The following is a 21,956-nucleotide window of genomic DNA, read 5'->3' as shown; positions in this document are numbered from 1 at the left end:
TCTATCCACTGACACACCTAGCAGCTCAAAACTATGAATACGAAGCAACTCCCATTCTGAATGTTTACAATCTTTCCTTAAGTTATTACCTCCTAAATCCCTTTCCCTATTCGTTTGCTTTAATTGTTTTACCTAAAAAACTAAACTAAAAAAAAAACTAAAGTGTTAGACATATCAATGAAGAATGATCCGAGACCACATCACAACAAAGGAAAACACCATCACACCGAAGCCTTGGGAAGCCAGCTGCAAAGCCGGCTCCTAGAACTCGCATTTTAAATGCATTCTTGCCTCAATTTTCACTCTTGCCTAAATAATCTGCAAAGGTCGCTCCTAAAGCTCACTCCTGCCCACTTGGCTCTGAGACCTTCAAATTCACTTCTCCCTGCATTGCATTTGCCAACCTCCAAAACTACTCTTGCCCTACTTACATCCTCTTGAAAGTTCCCCTAAAGTTCCCTCCTTCCTACTACAGCTTCTAGACTCTCCCTAAAACTCACTGCTACCCACGCTAGCTTGCGCACCCCACCCACCCTGGGGAGGGGTTGGGATGGGGAACAAGGCTCGATGGCATCTGCCTGGGCGCGGATTGCTGCGCTTGCTGCCCCGGGCAGACGAGCGAGCAGGCGAGCTGGAGGGCGGTTGGGGCGGCTGGGGGCGGCTGCAAACCCTCTTCCTCTTGACCGGTGTCAGATGACTGTGTAAAGATGGCTGAAGGAGAGGCCGGTGGCTCCCCGGGTGTGGATCCGCGGGAAGATTTCGAGATCATAGACCAGACCCAGATCCCCTCCGCTAGCGAGGTGGGCGGCGAGGCTGGGGGCAAGGCAGCAACCCGGGACGACGTCAGCTGGTCGCGCCCCATCCTCTCGCTGGCCAAGAAGGCGTCCGAGAACTTCTCAGTGAGCTGCGGCCACGCGCTGCGCTCCGCAGCCTCCTCCGCTGGGCTCCGGAGCAAACTCGCTGGTAGTGTTGGCGGCAGCACGGGAGACAGCCCCTCCAGCAGCCCAGGTAAGCAAGCGAGCCGGGGCGAGCCTGCAGGGAGAGGCTCTCCGAACGCTGGGCTGCCCACATTCGCCAGTGTGCCTGCTGTGTTCGAGGTGTCACTCCAAAAAGTAAACTTAAACTTAAAAGCTCCTGATCAGGAGAGCCAGGCCAAAGTCTTATCACAATAAATCATACACACACACACACACACACCGCCGCCCTCATTTCCCTGACCAGACGAACTGGGGAGCTTATTGTCTCTGTTGGACACAACATTTAACTGCTGTGAAGAAGGGGAACGTGAGGGAGGGGAGATTTGCATAGCTTCAAAAAAGAAAAAAAAATACTCGAAGTAAAATAGTTCCTGTACTCGATAAATCCTGTACTCAGAAGTTTAAAAAGCCCAATTTATGTGTTTCCAAATTCTACCAGTAGGTGGGGTATTAGCACAGACAAAACTAATCTGGGTGACTAAAAGATTAAGCACTGGTAAAGAGGAGTTAAAATCCTGGTTTTGTTTAATTCTCCCTCACCTTTAACCCTCTCCCAGTTTAGAAAAGGTAGGAGGTTAAATAGGTAGAGAGGTTAGCAGTGCATGCCGGACTTTATAGAGGCGGATTTGAAGTACTTGTCGGAGGTCTCAGGGCTGTAAAATACAAAAGCTGGACTTGAACGGAGATCTCCAGATTCCAGAGCCAAAGCTCCTTTCATTATCCAATAGCATCTTTTGAGACAGAAACTGGGCTCACTAGAAGAGGTTAAGCAGGCGTTAGATCACCTCTCAGAGATGTTGCAATGTTAAAAACCACTTCTGAGGTCCCTTCTAACTTAATATTTCTATATGATTCTGATTATGAAAAAGAGCCAGTTTTAAACTCTTAGGTATAAAGAACAAAATGGGAATGGACAGTGCAAAAACCTCTTATTTGACTCTTGCTTGGGTTTTAAGATGTATTAGAAAACGGCTATGGGAGGGGTGGGGGAGGGGAGGGAAAGAACATGATTCTTGTAACCAAGGAAAAATAATCTAAATTGACTAAATAAAACTCCACCCCCCACCCAAAAAAAAAAAAAAAGCTGTATTTAGAATCACAGCTCTCACTGGAAGAAAGGAACTGAGAGGTCATTTAGTTGACCCTTCTCCGGTATATGAATTCCCATATCTAGACTCTCCTTCAATACTTCTTGCTTAAATCTAATCAGTCAGGGGAGGACAAAAACAACATCTCCAGGAGGCCCTTGTAAAAGTGTTAGGGATCCTGTTTGAGATGACTGCATAGTTTTTTGAAGGGAAAGAGAAGTTCTGGACTTGAAAGGATGAAGACAGTGTAGGGCCTGCAGTAAGAGGATTTGGGCAACTTAGAGATGGCAGGTAGCAAGAAGCTCAAGAAAGGAAGAGAATGGGATACTGAAGATGAATTTTGCTTTGTTTTCTTTAAAAACAATTTTGCCCAGAGCCTCCCTGAGACAGGAGAAAAGCCAAATAAATAATCTCTCATGAAAACATGGTTACACTATTAAAAAACAATTTTACTATTGGTATTTAGGTCTTTGAAGCTTGTTTAAACTATATGGTTCAGTAATTGGTAAAAATAAAGTATCTTTTTTTTTAATAAACTATATGGTCCAAATAAAGTCAGATCTAAACAACTAGAAAAATATTAATTGCTCATGGGCGGGTCAAACCAATATAAATTATATGGTGCATGAAGCCAAAGACCAAGTGTTATCTAAACTTTGTATCTAGACCCCAGTACCTAGCACATTAGTATTTGACAATATTTGTTGAATTGAAGGTTAACAGAAACGGATTAAGCATTGTGTAGGTAGAATAGAATGACTGATAGCCACCAAAAAATTAACTATGATCAGGTTTATATTTCCCTTTTCCTCCCTTTTTGTCTGAACCCTTGATTTCATCAGTATGAAAAATTCTGGAATATGGAATCTCTTAACAAATGATTTCTAATTTATCATCTTCAGAAAATTAGGACACTGAGAGATTATAATTTATATGTGGTCTCACAGCTTATATATTGAACTTTAAAACTAGGTCTTCCTGACTCAAGCTCAAAAATGTATCACAGTATGCCATAGTTCCGGAATCAGATATGGATTCTACCCTTAGCTGTGCCACTAACTAGCTTTGTAACCTTGGGCAAGTCACTTGACTTTTCATTTCCTCATCTATAAAATAGGAATAATAGCACTTGTACTGTCTGGGGTTGGTGGGATACTTTTAGGTTGTTGTGTGGCATAAGTACTGCTCTTTTACAATGTTATTTCACAATTATATTTGGTTTCCTTTATCAGAATGTGAAATCTCTGAGGACAATGATTGCTTTCTTTTCATCTATATTCCTTCCACATGGCTTCATCAGAGCCGTAAACATAGATGCTCAAGAAATATTTTAACAAATTCTGTTTCTTGGAAGAATTGTAGCTTCTGTTAAAAAAAAAATTAAGCTATAAAATTATCCTTTTTTTGTATGCTCAATTAGATGTCCCAGATGGCTTTGACCATTTCATATTGTGAGATTTGAATTCTGAATGAGTGTTTGTCTAACCTAATGAAATTTGTGAAGTCCATCATAATCTTTACCAGATTGACTTTAATAATATTGCATGATTTTTCTTGGGAAGCTAAGAAATCACTTCCGTGAAAATGTTATTCAAGCAAGTTTTTCATACCTGGGTTTGTTTTGTAATGCTTAATATGTAGGCATACCCTTTGTTTTTCCAGTTTGATGAATCTTTGTACTTTGCTAATCTGTATAGGTGAATCCTTTCATTGTGTTGAACATGCACAAAAGAGTTGCAGTGAACCAGACTCCATGAAAACTTCAGTACACATGGGGCTTTATGATAATTCATGAAAAAAGGTCATAAATTTAATATAACAAATATTGATGGAAATCTACCTGCTAGTTACTTTGGCAGATATAAAAGAAGTTTATAGTCCGCTAGAGATAATACACATGTACATGTGTATTACATGTACCTACACATGTACACATGTACCTACAGTATAGGGCGGCATATAACCAAGTTCTAAAATTAAGGTTGATGACCGGAAAAAGTCAAAGTAATGAAAGCTTATGAGCCTTAGGGAAGACTTCATGGAGCAGGTGGGGCTTGAGCTTGTCCCTAAAAATGGATGAAAAAAGTAGAAAAGAAATTAGGAGGGTATTCCAAAGATTCAAAGAACATCATGAGTAAAGTGAGTATCATGTGCCAGAGTAAAGAGGAGAGCTAGACCCTGTGGAAACAGTAGCTGATAAGACAGGAGGAGGAAATACTATGGTGGGCCCAAAGCCAGAAGTAATTTGAACATCCGTCTGTAGGTAATGGAAGGTTTTTTAAAATGAGGCATTAGAACAAAGACTCTTAATCTGAGGTCCACAAATCCCTAAGGGTTTGAATTTTGATGAGAAAAAAAATTATACATATACATAAGATACAGTTAAAGAACAGTTCTAACATTAGGGTTGTTCTTTATTTTTACTAACCTCTAACTGAAATTTTAGCATTTCCTTAGCATTAGGAGGACCTGTGACTTGGTCCCCAACATAAATCAGGCATTTTCATATCACATTACAGTTGTTACTGGTATTTTAATTAATTTATCTAGAATAGTTTTCCAAGGTTACATAATTCATGTTTCTTCCCCCCTCCCAGAACTAATGAACAATTCCACTGGGTTATACATGTATCATTGTTCAAAACCTATTTCTATATTAGTAATATAGAGTGATCATTTAAAGCCAAAATCCCCAGTCATATACCCATTGAACCACATAACCAATCATGTTTTTCTTCTATGTTTCTACTCTCATAGTTCTTTCTCATAAGTCCCTCAGGATTGTCCTGGGTCATTGCATTGCTACTAGTAGAGAAGTCCATTACATATGATTGTTGCTGTAGATATCTTAAAATATCTTTTATACTCATCACTTCGTACTATAATTATTTGACTCACCACTAAGTCACATATAATGGAAGTCTTCCAGTGCTTAGACACACTTGCAGTACAGATGGCCAACTATTGAGGTCCACTAGCTTTACCAGACTGCCAAATCACTCTCAGATTATTCTGGCAGTCATGTTGTGTCAAGGAAGTTCATTCCCATCCCCTCCTGAGTAGCTTGACCTGTCCATCAAACATTCCTGACATAACACGGTTATGCCAGCTTTGTGTGCCTGTACGTGCTGTACGTCATCAATAAAAGTCAAGGTTTTGGGCTTCTTGGAGAGAAGGGAACAGAAAAGAGAAGAGAAGAGAAGAGAAGAGAAGAGAAGAGAAGAGAAGAGAAGAGAAGAGAAGAGAAGAGAAGAGAAGAGAGAGAGAAGAGAAGAGAAGAGAAGAGAAGAGAAGAGAAGAGAAGAGAAGAGAAGAGAAGAGAAGAGAAGAGAAGAGAAGAGAAGAGAAGAGAAGAGAAGAGAAGAGAAGAGAAGAGGGAAGGGAGCAGGAAGGTTAAGGGGGAAGGAGGAAGAGACTTGCAGGCTAGGGACCACATAGTCAGGTGACTTATAGAAATGATGAGATTTAAACTGATTGTCCACCCTTTCTAATAAACTTTATAAATATATATATATGGGTAGAAATATTATTTTAATTCTTACAATGTGAAGGAAGGATGGTTTTGAGGGGAGAGTAGCCCATTGCAATTAGCCCAAGTTCTAGGTAATAGGAAACTAGAGTTTCCTTTGGGAAACATTGTTTCCCACAATGTTACAAGGGAATCACTTTAAAAGACTGATATATATTAATTTAAGGTCGCCAAGGAATTCAGCTATGTAATTCCTAAATGAAAAACTCAAGTCAGCCGTCAGCCTTTTTTGGAGTTTAATTACAATAGGAGCAAGAAAGGAATTAGAGATAGAGAGAGAGAAAAAGGGAGAGAAGGGAATAGGGCTTAAATACCCCTTCTGTTTAGGCTGGGCCAAAAGGCCCAAGCCCTTAGATAGCTGGGGCAAAGAAAAGAGATCAGTCCCTATCACTCACGTGATAGCATTGGGAAGCTAGGAAGGAACTCATTTTCCTCCACTGTAAAATGATCAGATCAGTCTAACTGATTTCTAAAATCTCTTCCAGCACTAAATTCTGTAAGTCTTTAAATTAATAATTGGTGGTTGACTCTATATGGATAAAGGAGAGGCGGCTGTATTCAAAATGTTATATTCAAAGAAGCAGTAATAGTAGCCAAATTGTCAGCACCATATTTTCTGTAATGTGCTAATAAAGACCCTTAGATTTCATAATGTATAAAATAGGAAAGTATGAAGGGAATTCAGAAATCACCTCATGTAAGCCTATCATTTTCCTTTCTAGACCATAAGCTACTTGAGGTCAACTATCACTTTTCTGTGTCTACCCTAGAGCCTAGTATGGCTTGACACTTCGTAAGAGTTAAATAAATGTGAGTCTTTAGTTGAATTGCTAATGAGGACAGATGGGAAATTTAATGAATAAAACAAATATAATTTAGGTGCCTGCTATGTGCAAGTCACTGCTATGTCCTGGGATATGTCAAAAATTCCTGCTTTCAAGGAGTTTACACTCTGATAACAAGTAATTTGATTAGTATCACATACCAATTCAGTAGAAGACTTGGACTTGAACCAAAGTTTCTTAATTCTCAGTTCAGTGTTCTTTCCATAGAATTCTTGCCACTAAATTCATCATCTTATCTTCTTGAAACTGTCATTTATAATTGTATACTTTTTACAGATGAATAATATTGTATTTTGAAAATGTAGAGCAGGGCTTAAGTTTTTCACCAAGTAATTCTGAATGCCCCCACGTAGCTAAAATCTTAATGGCCTCTTTGGAAGAGATAAAGAGAAGAGAGTAGTCCTGGAGAAAATAAAGGATGAATCTCAGTGAGACAAGTGTGGTAGAGTGAAAAAATTTGGAGTCAGAGGACCTGAAACTTACCTTTGTGACCTGTGTGTCCAGGTTATTTAACCACTCTGTGCCCCAGTATTGCTATCTACAAAAAAAAAAAAACAACTAGATAACCTTCCAATGCTAAATCTGTGATTCTATAGACGTGGTCAGTAATACATTTCTTTCAGAAACACTGATCTAAAATGCCAGTTTGCCTTTTAGAGGAGAGCTGACATTTATTTCAAATATCATCTGCCCAGATTAATCAAATCAGGATATAACCAGCCAGTTCATTTTGACATTTATGACACTACTAACTTTTCTAATAAAAAAAGTAAACTGCCTAACACCTGCCTTTGGGGAAAAAATGTTTAAACAACAGGTATTTGAGGGGCAGCTAGGTAGCACAGTGGAGAGAACACAGGACGTAATTACAAATTTGGCTTTAGATGCTTCCTAGCTGTGTAACCTTTCACTTAACCCGAATTGTCTAGATCTTGCCACTCTTCTTTCTTAGAATTGATGATAAGGGGGCAGCTGGGTAGCTCAGTAAATTGAGGGCCAGGCCTAGAGACGGAAGGTCCTAGGTCCAAATTTGGCCTCAGATACTTCCCAGCTGTGTGACCCTGGGCAAGTCACTTGACCTGCATTGCCTAACCCTTACCACTCTAATACCTTGGAACCAATACACAGATGGAAGGTAAGCATTTTAAAAAAAAAAAGAAGAAAAAAAATTGATGATAAGCCAGAAGATAAAGGCTTTAGGAAGGAAAAAAAATCAGGTATTTGAGTGCCTCCAGAGCCCCAGTATTACCACAATTTATATGTATAAAACAAAGTGTTATCCTTAAACTTTTATTATATTAAATCTTTTATTATTTCATATCTTTCCTCCTAATCAACAATGGCTCTAGACTGAAGAAAGCTATTAGATTGAAACTTTTCCCTAAAAACTTAATATTTCATCATAGGCCTATACAGATTTAATAAGGAATTTTAGCAAACAGTGGCAAGATTCTATTATCTCTAGTATATGTAGCAGTTTTCCACCTGACTACTTTAATATAGTCATTTCTTAGCAACTGTATAAAAATAACCAGACTCCTCTCTTAGGTCTTGTGAAGTAGATTTTTTTTTACATACTATATCACATCTTAGGCAACAGTATATTTTAAAGGCAAGGTCTCAGTCACTTAGATTTTAATGTCCATGAGTGCTGTTAACTCCATTGCTTGGTCTCTTATTTCATCCTGTTATGAACTTTGTTAAGTAGCAATTTTATATTTTTAAAATATACTATGCTAAGAATTTTCCCTAAGAACATAATCCTGGATCAGTGGATAATATCTGTGCAATAAATTGTTCATATCAATACTATTTGGTAATCCATTTCTGCCCCCTAAGATTTGTGAATGTTGCCTTAGCAAAATGTTCACTATGAATCCTGAAATGTAGGCCACTATTACCATTTTTACTAGTTCAGACAATTTCTTCCCCAAAGCACTCTTCCCAAAAGGGAAATTACTCATCTGTATGGTTGAAGACATTTCTATTGGGAATTGTTAGTGTTCTGAAAATGAAACAAAACACATATACACAAAAAAAAGATAATTCTAGCCCCAAATCTACATGAAATGTCTTTGTCATTTTGTCATAAATTTGCATACAATATACTCATGAACATACATATGAACACAACCACACACACACACACACACACAGTGGAATCCTTTAGTAATTTTCCTTTTCAAGATTCAGGCTCATCTTTCTTTCCTGGAATTGAGTTAGACTAAGTGCTGTCATCTCTATTTTACCTTTGGGGAAACAAAGAGTGTTCAGGTAACAAAGATGGCACAGGAAAAACCAAGATTCTGACTTTTCACAAGGCTAAATTAGAAAGAATCCAGTCCAGCAAGAATTTCTTAAGAGCCTAATATATGCAAGGCACCGTGCTAGGCACTAAAAATTCATAAACATTCTATTGAGGGGATGCAGCATGTAAACAGTTAAGTGACTACATATTTAAGGAGGGAAGAGGGCAGTTAACAACTACAGTGATCAGAAAAAGTACATGAACTAAGCCTTGAAGGAAGAAGCTAGGGATTCCTAAAAACAGAAGACTGCATTCTAGGCATAAAGTAGCCTGTGCAAAGGCCAATCTCAGGGAAATAGGGAAGGTTGTCTGTAATGTAGAATATGTGAAGAACTTTAAACATCAAACACTTGTATTTTTATCTTAAAGGCAACAGAGAGCCATTGACAATTTTTGAGCAGGGAAATAAGATGATCAGATTTGTGCTTTAGGAAGATTATCTTTGCTAGGGCCTAGAAAATGGATTAAAACAGGGGAGATATTGAAATCTTTTTTAGGAAACAATTGTAGTAGTCTAGGCAAGAAGTGAGGATCTGAACTAGAATGGAAGTCATGTGAATGGAAAGAAAGGGGCCCATTTGATATTTGTTATAGAAGTAGAATCAACAAGACTATGCAATTTATTGGATGTGAGATTGAGGGAGATGAGTTGAGAACAATGCAATGGTTGTGAATCTGAGTGACTAGAAGGTTAGTTGTATCCTCAACAGAAATAAAGAAGGGTAGATTTAGAGGAGTTCTGTTTTAAATTTAGATGTCTTTTGGATATTCTATTGTTGATTCCCCAGCAGGCATCTGAAGATGCAAGCCTGGAACAGAAAAACCTGAACAGGGTTTTGTCACAGAAACTCAGAACACTGAAAGAAACAATAAACATGAAACAAAAGAAACTCGATACAGAGAAGTAATCAGGACTGTTTGCTCATTGCCCACAACCATGTAAAAGAAACCTGAAAAACTTCTTTCAATGCAATTTTGACATCATTGACTTTGTACTATGTTTCTTTCCTTTAAGAAGAGGTGGATTATAGGTGTGAAATACAAAGTCAGACCTGGCCAGGGGGTAGATTTGTTTTGCTTAACTGTACTTAGTTGAAAAGGAAGGTGAGATGAGGAAACATTGTCAAAGGCTACAAATAGATCAAAAAAGATGAAACATCAGAAAAGGCTGTCAAATGTAGCAATTACAAGATCAACTGGTAACCTTGGAGAGAGCAGCTTCAGTTGAATGGTGAGGTCAGAAGCCAGATTACAAAGAGTTGGGAAGTATGGGAGGAAAAGAAATGGAGGCAGTAAATTTCAATGGCTTTTTATAGGAGCTCAGATTTGAAAAACCAAGTAGTACAATATCTTGAGGGGACATTAAGGTCAAGTGAAGATTTATAAAGAATAGAGAGAGACATGCAGATATTTGTTGACCGGAAGAATGGAGAGGAAGAAATTGAAGTTTAGAAAAAGAATGATTCAAGGGTCAAAACCCAACCATCCTCTTAACTTCCCTTTTCTCTCATTGATACCACCATCCTTCCATTTTCTAGCAAGGAAAATTACAGAGTGCAAAGATTTTGAGTGACAAGCCTTTCCTTCCCCCTTTCCAAATTATATATTTTTAACAATTTGCCCAAGTTGAGACTCTTCCCTATCTCTAGGTCCAGTCAGCTGCCAAATCTCATCTGAAGTGTTGCTCACATTTGTCCTATTTTCTTTCACACACTCTACACTCTAAATCAGACCTTATCACTTCTTATCTGGACTATTGCAATACCCTCCTAATTGGCCTCTCTAATCCATCCTCTGCACTATTCCCAAAATACATTCATAAATGAAGGTCTGACCATGTTACTTCCCTGTTCTAGATGCCTCTAATCTGACATTTAAAGCCCTTTACAATTTAGTTCCCAACTTTCTTTTTAGAAAGATTTCACCTTACTCCTTAGAGTTTTACCTAGTTGATTGAGAGATGGCCTTAAAGTCCAAAGTACCTGGTTTCAAGTTCTCCCTCTGGCAAACACTTCATCTGTGACCCTGCACAAGTCACAGAACTCTTACTGCTTTTTGGCAAAAGACAAAGTTTTTGAGTTTCCTCACCTAGGAGTTCACTTGTCACTGAAATCACAAGTCTAGACCATAAGGCCTCTTGCATTTTGCATTCCAGCCAAATTGCCCTACTTATAAGCCATACAATATATTCCACATCCCCCTATAAAAGATGCTCACAGTTCAGGGCACAATTGAATCTGCAGTTGGTTGATTCCCTCCAACAGTCCTTTAATGTTAGGTAGCACAATAGTTAGAACAACAGTTTAGTTCACATGTAACCTCAGATACTTGCTAGCTTTGTGCAAGTCATTTAACCCAGACTGCCACATTTGTTTTAGAATTAATACTAAAACAAAAGATATGGGTTTAAAAAAATTAGAAAAGGCCTTCATTTTTAGTTGGACTCCTCATTTTAAGGATGAGGAAACTAAGACTAGAAGGCAAGATTACTTTCTGGAGTTTAGTTATTCAATTGGGATTCCAACCCACAGACTCCTACCAAGGACTCTCTTCATCCAGCCTTTAGATTATACGATTTAAAAACTTGATTTGACACAGTGCCTGGCACATAGTAGGTGCTGTATACTTATTTCTTCACCTTCCCTATTTAAAGCAATCTCTTGCCAAATCAAGACAATCAGGCAGTTTAATTGAAATAAATCTATATAGCTATTCTATTGAGCGGTGAGAAGCTGAATTTTCCAGGGAATTTAGGCCAAATGTGGCCCTTCAATTAATGGTTTTCTTAGAGCCTGGGCCATGATAATAATGGTTTTCTTTCCTTCCAAAAAAAGTCTTTGCCAAATTTATGACCTCAGAGCCGAATGTTTTAACAAAAGCTGTCAGAGATGAGACTATGAGGAGCAGAATGTTGCTGGGCTAAGAGAAAGTTTTCAAAGCATTGCTGAATTTGTTACCGACCAGTCCTCAGTAAAAGGAGACTCGGATCTAGAGTTGGAAAGGCCCTGTGACAGCATTTGGCCCAACCCCCTCACTTAACCCATTAGGAAACTAAATCTTGGGGAATGTGAATAACTTAACAAAAGTCACTCTAGAAGTTGCTTTATTTGAACCCAGGTTCTTTGTCTTCAGAGTCTGGGCTATTTCTTCTGTCCTGAAGTGCCTTAATAGGAGTGGGGGGAATTTCCATTTCCACACATTTACTGCGCACCTGATACGTGCCAGGTTCTGAGCTAAGACAAAAAGTGGAATCTAGGGGTTCGTAGTAGCTAACACGAGACTGTCAGATGAGTGGTATGGGAGGCAGGGCGATCACGCCGGAAATCATGACCCCACCCCTGCCGGTGCTGTTGGGCCAGGGAAACCTCCAAGGCTGGACACCTTTTTGGTCAAAATGAAAGGAAGCTTGGCCAAGGCCGCAACACTGACGGGCTGAAATCAAATCGCGGGACCAGAATCCTTCCCTCAGCCCCAGGACCCCAGAATGCCATAGCCCCGCCGCGCCGCGCCGCGCCGCGCCGCCCCGCCCCTTCTAGAAACGCCTCAGCCTGCTCAGTGCAGGAAGGCACCATGTCAGGACTGAAGCCGGAGGAGAGCATAAAATGGCGCCTCTCTGACTTTGTCTCGCGAGACTCCCGGGGATTTCCCGCAGCGAAGAGGGCGTGGTTGTCTCCATTTTCGCTACCCCCTTTCTCTCTCGTCTCAGGAATTGGAGGCGGGATGACGCCCTTCCCCGCGCTTGGGTTGGAGGAAGAATCGCGTCGTGCGCGAATCTTTGTGGTTTCATTGGTCAAAGACAGAAAAGCCGCTGGGCTGAACGTCCAATCCAGAGAAGCCCCTAGAGAGCGTGAGGCCGTCTCCTAGGCAACATTCTCTGACCGCCCGGGAGAAGCCCCCGGGGTAACTGAATTTTTTTTTTTTAACTTGGCCTTTGGGGCCCTGAGGTGGGATTGTGGTCCGAGCCACAGGTTTCTGCGGCGCGCTGACAGGCGGGAAGCCCGAGGAGAGGGGTGGTCGCGGGCCGAATCCTGACTGGGCTTCTCAGGGTGGAAAGCTTGGAAAGATCTGGCAAGAGGCGGCTCAGGCCTAGGCAGAAGCCGGAGAGACAGGCTGACCTCTTCGGGCTGCAAGCTTGGGTGGCTGGCGCCGGAACTGGACTTTGGGTGCATCAATCCCCGCCCCCTTTCTGGGTCTCTATACCCTCCTTTGTAAAATGGAGGCGTTAGACTACTCCAGGCCCTTTTGGTACCGCTTAAAATTCCATTATGGGGCCTGAGCTTAGCTCCCTGGGGGCATTGCGAGGGAAAGGCTTGTCAAACTGTAAAGAAGCACTCTGTGGGGGCAAACTCCTTATCGATTGTTATTCGGTTTTTTCAGTGGGCTGACTTAGGATGAGCTAACTCGTTTCTCCTGGTTGTTCCCCTCGGTCTTGTAAGCAAGCTTGAAAGTGCAGGGTCAGCCCAGTTGTGTCGAGAAGTCTCTTATTCTGATCTTTGGTTTTTATTTAATGAATTATTCGGCAAATTTCCAAACAGAAAAACTTTGGGCAAATGTGGGGGTGGGGGTAGGGAGAGATAGGAAAGTTCCATGGAAGATGAGACTGGAAACGTGAAATCAGACCAGCATGTTTTCAGGTTCATAGCAAAAATATTATCGATTAGGCACCATCCTGTCCTTAATGTGCTTAATATTAAGACTATAAATATGTTAAAATCCCAATACAGACTCCTGCGGTTCATGGGACTAGGTTTTGCTTTCCAAATCCCCACAGGTAGGATTCATGTCAGGCCCCACCAAATGCTAATTTGAGCTCAGTAATTTTTCACTAGTCAAATTAAGCAAGGCATCCCTTCTTTTTGTCAACAGCTGCTAAATGCCAAATGATGGAAGAACGCTCCAATCTGATGAATATGATGAAGCTGAGTATTAAAGTCTTGATCCAGTCAGCCCTGACCCTAGGTAGAAGCTTGGATGCAGACTATGCCCCTTTGCAGCAATTCTTTGTGGTGATGGAGCACTGTCTCAAACATGGACTGAAAGGTGAGCATCGTTTCATTGCAGAAAATGAGAATTTGGACTGGAGGATTTAAGAATATGGTTAGAAGAGGTGAATTTTATTGATAGCAGGATTAAAAGGAGGGGTTTCCTTCTAAAATATTTTAAGTAGTGCTTGCTTTGACAGCACGAATACTAAAATAGTTTAGGTGTATCTTTTCAAATCAGTAGATATTTGTATGTGTTAATAATTATCTTAGTAATCCCCTAGCTGCTCTATTTGTTTTATGGATATTATTTTTCTACTTAAAACATATTGCCCCTTACACATACAAACCAAACAAAAAATTACATCAGTTACAGAAGGTAATATGATGTAATAGAACTAGGTAGCAGAAGCCCTAGCTTCTAGTACCAGCCCTTCTATTAATTCACAGTTTGACTTTGGGTACAAGTGTCTATTTCCTCAGGATCTCAGTTTTCTCATTTGCAAAATAAGGATACCAGACTAAGTGATCCCCCCCCCCCTTTGTTTTATATTGAGTTTCCTTATATCAGCCAGGTTGGAGGTGAAATAACCACTCAAAGGTCTGGACCCACTACTACTTTGATCTACTCTATTTCCAATAGAATAAATAGAATAGAGCTGGTTCACTCCTCAGACAACATGGTGCCCTAATCACCTCTAGGATTCTCATTATATTGGTGCCAGCCTTAGTGGATACCCAATTGATTGGCTTAGCTCCTTCAGCTCAGAACTTCCCAGCTCATTTGATCCATCAGCCTCAACCTCTGAATCATAGTTGTGTGCTGCTACCAACACCAGGTGATTAGGTGATCCCTTAAGATTTCTCTGAACTCAGGAGAGTCAAGAATTTAGGAAATAGTAATGATAAAGTGCAATTGCAAGCTGTAGTTTTGTTTTGTAATTAAAGAGGTTTTGAAATTTTACCCTATTAACAAGAGTTTTGTATTTTTCCTTGTAGCTAAGAAGAGTTTTATTGGCCAAAATAAGTCTTTCTTTGGTCCCCTGGAACTGGTGGAGAAACTTTGTCCAGAAGCATCAGATATAGCCACTAGTGTTAAAAATCTGCCAGAGTTAAAGTGAGTGGGAAGTAGTCACACAAATTCTTGGTTCAAAAAAATAATTTGTCTTCCAACAAATTTAATTCTTTCTGCAAATTCTTTTTAATGCATATAAAGATTCAGCTAAACAAGAAACATTTAATAAGAAAACCACCGTATTTAGACTATATCTAAGAGAGTTGAAACAAACTGATACTTTTTATTTTAACAGGATCATTAGCCTCAGATTTCTCCTGTGTCAAATGAATGGGTTAGCCTAGATAATCTCCAGAGACCCTTCCTTTTCACTATGCACTGGAGCATTATTTCACCATCCTCAAAATCTCACAAAAAGATGCTTCAGATGTATTGGATTCATTTTATAAATTAACAGATAGCTGAGGGTGGGTTCCAATATGGGACAGTGGACAGCATTGGCTCTGGAACCAAAAGGCTCATTTCCTACTCCTCTGGGTTTTAATTTGCTTATCTATAAAAAAAGGGGGTCAGATTCTGTATCTTCTGATTTCCCAGGTTTTAAGCTATAATCTAAGAATATGGGCCTAATTTTAGGCCCTAAAATATATAGAGGATATCTTTTGACCAAGTTTGGATTTATGTATTAATGCTAGTTGTTATGCCTGATAGAACTCAGATATGTTATCCTTTTGCATTTCCACAGTCAAATGGAAAATGGGCCATTGAGATTTGATGAAATCTTGTAAATACAAAGTGTCAGAGAAATCAAGTCGGCTAAATCCCAAATTCCAGTCATTTTAAAGAAAATTATATCGGTGGTATTGTTATATGTGCTCTCTTAAAAAACAGGCATTGGGGAGGTTTTTTGCTTTAAGGAGGCATAGCAATTTTACTGCTTTTTAAAATTATCCTGAAATTTTTACAAGTTCTAGAAACTATTTACAGTATACACAGTGCTATGCTAACATTATTTGCTTGTATTTCAGTCAAATTATTTTACTGTCAGGCAGTTTGGAATCAAACTAGAAATTGCCAGGCAGATTTTATATACTGGTCTGGTCCACATCCATCTTAAAACTAGATTGAACTTTCTCTTCTTTTCCTTGGCTTTTGTTATTTCTATAGTTCCCAGTATTCTTGATAACTAAAGAGTTGACCATTAATCTCATTTCTATAAAAAATAATCACTTAAGATAAGCTTTCTTTCATCTGTTTTAGAAGGGTTTTAGTTCTGTTGTTTTTCTCCTATGTTATTTCATGATTTTAATTCTTTTAAGTAGCTATTTACAACCCACATTTTTTTTTCAAGTCATAAACTGTTACCCCATGATTAAATTCAAGGCTTTGACTTATTTTTACTTTATAAGAATATTTGTATCCTTTTATTTAAATCTGACATAATTTTTTCAAAATCTTGGAGAAAAGTATGTATCTTTTGGAAGAGTTGTATCTAATTGTTTTCTTTAACACAAATAAAGTTTGCTTTGGATTTTTCTGGTTTGATTTTTACTGGTATTTTTATCCATCTGTTTTAATTTTAGGACAGCAGTAGGAAGAGGAAGGGCTTGGCTTTATCTTGCACTCATGCAAAAGAAATTGGCAGATTATCTAAAAGTGCTTATAGATAATAAACATCTCTTAAGGTATTTTATTTTATTTTTTACATTTCTAATAGCTGTCTACTGTTTGATTAGAAATATCCCTATCCATGATTTTTATTTTAGGCAAGACTATGATTTATAGTTCACATTCAGATTACCATTATTAATCTTGAAATACTCTGGTCCATAATACTGGTAGCAGTGTAATTTTTGAGTTAGAACATTGTTGTGGAAATAGCATTGTGAGTCAGGAGTTCTGGGTTCTAGACTTGACTTTCACACCTAACCAGCTATGTCACACTAGGAAAGTCATTTAAATCCTTTGAGCTTTAGTGTCTCTTGTCTTCAAAATGGAAATAATATTTTGCCAATACCAATCTTAAAGGACTGTTATTAAGAAAAGGTTTCATATCCCTTAAAATGCCATAAAAAGATGAGATGTTATAATTGTCTAAAGAATAGCATTTACTCTACAGCCATAGGATAGTGTTAAGTTTTTCATTTATTGAGGACTAGTAACATTCAGAAATTTTACTGCCAGTATTAATAATGGATGTTTGGTATTTTGTTAAATTACAGAATTAACAATGATTTGTCCTTTTTGGAACAAATAACCTAGAGAAATCATGATTGAGGTATAGAGAGGGAAATATAGGCTTTATGGTTATTTTTAATAGAGAGAAAAAATTTACAAGAGAATATCACTACCATGACCAATTGACAGAAGAAATGTCAGCATATAAATAGCAGAGGATTTGGCATAAAATCTACATTTATGTCATGTGATGCCTCTGTTGAATTTTGGGCCTGATGCATCTTTGGTATTTATATTTTATGCAAGCCCTAGAATACCTGATTTTTTTTTCTTCTAATTGCCAGTGGCTGATTATAAGAGAATTTTCTACAATATATTATTTCATAAAGTTGGTTCCTCATGAGAGTTTTAATTCCTTTGTCCATTGTCCCATTCGGGGAATGGGGAGGACCCTTTTCTGGTGAGATATTATTCCCTAGAATGTCATAATAGTTTTCATAAATGTATCTAAATTGTTCAACTCCTGTTACTAAGTAGTATCTTTTATAAATCTCTAGTATCTTTTATAAATCAGAAAGTATTAATGAGCATTGAGTTAGTGCCTCTAACTGAGCAACTTTGAAGAACAAGTTGAAGTATTCACAAATATGATTTCTGGGGGAAATTTAAAACTTGCATTAAACCAAAGTACCAAGTTAGGCTTACAATATCTAAATAACTGCATTATTCTTAAATACATTTTGCCCATTATTGATGTTAAACTAAGCATAACTTGCTAATCTCTCTTAGTGAATTCTACGAACCTGAGGCATTGATGATGGAAGAAGAAGGAACAATAATTGTAGGTCTGCTGGTGGGCCTCAACGTTCTTGATGCTAACCTTTGCTTAAAAGGAGAAGATTTGGACTCTCAGGTGAAATAGAATTCTTGCCATAGATGAAATACTTGCATTAAACCAGTGTTTATATAGTATTCATAAAGACATGCACTTGGATGTCATATACTTGGAACAAATAACAATTCAAGAGTTTGTTATAAGCCCATTGTTTTAAGTGTTTCCAATTGTTTTGTAACAATGATGCATTTATTATTTTATTTAAAGATCAAATAATACTTTCCTAAACTACATTAAGAAAAGAACAACAGGGGAAAAGTAAGGAGGTAATGGTTCCTTTTCTACCCTGGTCAGACTAGAGCTGGAGTTCCATGTTCTGTTCTGGGCACTGGACTTTAGTAAAGACATAAACAAACTGGAATCTATCCAGAAGATGGTGCCTCTCTTATGAGGAAAACTGGAGAACATGCCATAGGGAGATCAGTAAAGGAAATTGAAATACTTAGCCTATAGGAAATTTAGATGGAGTTTGATAGTTGTCTTTTTAAGTATTTGAAGAGCTGTAATATTCAAGATGGATTAGAGATTAAACTTATTGCACAGACGGCCCAAGAGGGCTGAACAGGAAGAGTGGGTGGAAGTTGCTAAAAGGGAGATATTTAGCTTGATGAAATGAAAAACTTACCAAAAATTAAAGCTATTCAAAAATAGAATGGACTGCCTGAATATATAAGTAGATAGATGGGGAGGAAGAATGCAGTCAATATGAAATAAAGATTTGCAGCTTCACATAGAATCCTCTTTTTTGTCTTCTGCTCTATGTCTATAGAAAGGTTCATTTTGCTATTTAATTTCAGAATAATTTCTTTATCTTCTCCCCATCCCCTCACTATACTCTCCCCCAAAATAAGATAGGGATGGAGAGTCACAATTTTCTCCCTAGTGAAGATCTTCAAATAGAAGCTGGAAGGCCAATGCCTAGAAGGGACTCTTTGATAGATACTGGCTGAAATAAATTACCTCTTTTGGCCCTTCTGGTGCTAGATCCTGTGATTCTATAAATAAAATAGACTCTTCTTTTTTAAAAAAAGTCAATTAAATCGGAGCAGAAAGCCATTTAAGAGGGAGGGACTGCATTACTGTAGTAATTCTTCTGTTAATAGAAAAAGATACTTTCTAGTGTTGTGGGTTCTCAGGACACACACGCATTCCCTTCTGGGTAGAGGATGAACAGACAGATTGTAGTTCTTCATTTCTTTCTGTTGGGTGTCACCTCTTCCATAATAATTTACCCATTGCCATGAAGGCCACCTAGAGCCAGACCTCATCATCCCTCCCCAGTTTCCAAGAAGAATGGGAACTCCCATGAGAGTTCCAGAATATGGCCTTAGTTGATTCATGAAAAGCTTCTCTCTGGTGGGCAGCTAGGTAGTTCAGTGGATTGAGAACTGGGCCCAAGAACAGAAGATCATGGGTTTAACTTTAAAAATCTATAACCCTTATTATATTTGGGAACTTGGATGTCACTTAATTTCCCTTAGGGAGTAAGGCATTTAGTGGCTTCTGACAATTCTTCTATCTCCATATCTAGGATCATTTTCCAGAGTAGTTAGGCAAATCATTTTTTTTTAAAGAAATCATAGCAATATATGTTTTGATTTCTTGAGTTTTCTTGTTAGCAAAATTCATGTATACTCCAAGGGAAGAGATTATTTTATAATTCAAAGATATTTTATCTTCCCAATTACCTGTAATAACAATTTCCAAAAGATATTTTCTGAAATTTTAAGGTCCAGATTGTCTCCCTCCCTGCCTTCTCTCTCCCCCCTCCTCAGAGATGGTAAGCAATTCGATCTGGATTATTTTATTCATGTATTATCATGCAAAACATACTTCCATATTGGTCATTGTTATAAGGGAATATTAATATAAAATACTCATATAATCAAAACCTCAAAATAAAACTATAAATAAATGAATGTGAAAGAGAATATGCTTTGATCTGCATCTCATTCCAACAGTTCTTTCTTGAGAAGTAGATAGCTTTCTTTTATCATAAATCAGAGAAGGGATTATTTTGAAGGGACAGAAATTTAAATGTTCAGCTGAAATTATGAAGACAATGAATAGCATAGAAAATAAGAAATGTTGTCAGGTTTTTTTATATGGAAAGAGTTATCTAAACTTGTGTGTATGTTTGTTTTTCTTAACCAGGTTGGAGTGATTGATTTTTCCTTATATCTTAAAGATGTGCAGGACATTGATGGTGACAGAGAGTATGTACAAAGTCAATTATTATTTATAATGGAATTTTAGCAGATATTATGGTAGAACAGAAAGTACCTTGGTGCAATGGAAAACACAGTGGACAAGAAGTAGAAGACCTGGCTTAGAGTCCTCCATTACTTGCTGCCTTTAACAAATGCCGCTTCCTAGTCCATCCCTTGCTCTCAACCTCAGTTTTTCTCATCTGCAGAATGAAGTGGTAGAACTAGATTCTGATGATCTGTAAATATGAAAGGGCACCAGAGAAGGCTTGAGATGACCAGGATTCTAATTTGTGGGGTCTTTACTAACCAGATGGCCTTCAGCAAATTACTTAACATCTTAGACTCCTGAGGTCCTCTTCTGTATTCCCTGCCCCATCCACCTCAGACCTGTTGTGAGAATCTAATGAAATAATGGATGTGAAAGTCCTTGATAGATAGATAGATAGATAGATAGATAGATAGATAGATAGATAGATAGATAGATAATGTGAAAGCCCTATCAAAACATCTGTTGCTATTTTTGAAGTAAAATTGATCTTCACCAAACTAGTTCCTTATTTGGAAATAAAGAAAAATGAGTTTTCACCTAAGCATAAGAGATATGAAATCCTATAGTTTTTATTTATTTACTTTTGTTTTTTAAAAAGCAAGTGCCAGCTCTATTACACTGTTTTCTGGGCTAAAAAAAAAAAAAACCCAACCCCAAACATTCCAAATAAGAAGATGTATCTCAACACTGGCTGAAAGGAAGGCCAAATTAAAGACTTAAGTTTCAGCCACTGACAAATTAGTATAAGTCCCAAACCACAGCAAGCAAAGGGAGATGAGCTTATTTGGGAATAAAATCAGATCTACTTTGTGTCCCTCAACAACCAGCAACAAAACTCATTGGCTTTTGTTTTTGTTTGTTTGTTTTTAACCCTTACCTTCCGTCTTAGACTCAATGCTGTATAATTGGTTCTAAGGCAGAAGAATGGTAATGGCTAGGAAATGGGGATTAAGTGACTTGCCCAGGGTCACATAGTGAGAAAGTATCTGAGGTCACATTTGAACCTAGGACTTCCCATCTCTGGGCCTGGCTCTCAATCCACTGAGCCATCCAACTGCCCCCAAAACTCATTGTTTTTAATAGAAATATGGAACTGGTTCAGTGAGGAGAGACATCATAACTCGCTTCTATATATTTTATTTGGATTTCTTCCTACTTTACTAAGCACTTTAGTACTAATCCTGTTTTTTCTACTTTTACATTCCTTTATTTGCCCTAACAGAGGATAAGTAAAAGATTTTTAACACTGGGCATAAAATTTACTTTATTCATAACCCTATTTTGTGATATTAATTTTCATTCCATGTTCTGAGATATTTTATTAATGCAAGTTTTATTAACAATAGCTCTAGTATAGGATTTCAATAATTCATTCTAACCCTGCCACTTCCCTCCCCACCTTTCTTTTTCCTTCACTAGCTATACCACTCATTAGTTCAGAGGATAAACAATTGTTTTCCAGCCTATTCTTTCTTTATTATTGTGACTTAGTGGTTTTCTAATATTGGAGATAACTGCTACTTCTCTAAGGTAGTTGTCTTTTGGGGGAAATAGAGAGCCAAGATGAAGAATAGCCAATGAGTTAAAGAATCCCTTTTCCTTTTCTTTAAAAATAGACATGAAAGAATTACTGATGTCCTTGATCAAAAGAATTATGTGGAAGAACTTAACAGACACTTAAGGTAGGGCTCAGTCATTTTTAATTTTCATGGCTCATTAGGCAAATCAGGTTTCTTCTATGAACCTTTTTCTTCATCTGTAAAATGAGGAGATAATACTTATAATGTTATCTATCTTATAGAGCTTTTAGGAGGAAAATGCTTTGTGAAACTTAAAGCATGCTGCAAATGTAAGCTTTTACTATTGTAGAAAGTAAATTT

General features: G+C 38.0%; 1 protein-coding gene across 5 annotated transcripts in view; it reads left to right on the top strand.

The window, feature by feature from the left end:
• The first annotated feature begins 547 nt into the window (after window positions 1-547).
• RUFY1 (RUN and FYVE domain containing 1) overlaps window positions 548-21,956 on the top strand; it is a 38,715-nt gene continuing 17,306 nt past the window's right edge. The window contains exons 1-7 of one of the 5 annotated variants that reach the window (XM_001379047.4): window positions 548-1,008; window positions 13,614-13,787; window positions 14,729-14,846; window positions 16,328-16,429; window positions 17,712-17,835; window positions 19,972-20,033; window positions 21,693-21,758. In XM_001379047.4, coding sequence (XP_001379084.1) covers window positions 708-1,008; window positions 13,614-13,787; window positions 14,729-14,846; window positions 16,328-16,429; window positions 17,712-17,835; window positions 19,972-20,033; window positions 21,693-21,758 — 947 coding nt within the window. In that variant the 5' untranslated portion in view covers window positions 548-707. Of the gene's footprint in view, window positions 1,009-12,439; window positions 12,648-12,683; window positions 13,519-13,613; window positions 13,788-14,728; window positions 14,847-16,327; window positions 16,430-17,711; window positions 17,836-19,971; window positions 20,034-21,692; window positions 21,759-21,956 lie in introns of those variants that run through there. The other 4 variants (XM_007473882.3, XM_007473883.3, XM_007473884.3 and 1 more) reach the window with 4 other exon arrangements.

The sequence above is a fragment of the Monodelphis domestica genome, chromosome 1, assembly GCF_027887165.1.
Source record: "Monodelphis domestica isolate mMonDom1 chromosome 1, mMonDom1.pri, whole genome shotgun sequence".
NCBI classification, from domain to species: Eukaryota; Metazoa; Chordata; class Mammalia; order Didelphimorphia; family Didelphidae; genus Monodelphis; species Monodelphis domestica.
This window is presented reverse-complemented; position numbering and strand designations above follow the sequence as displayed.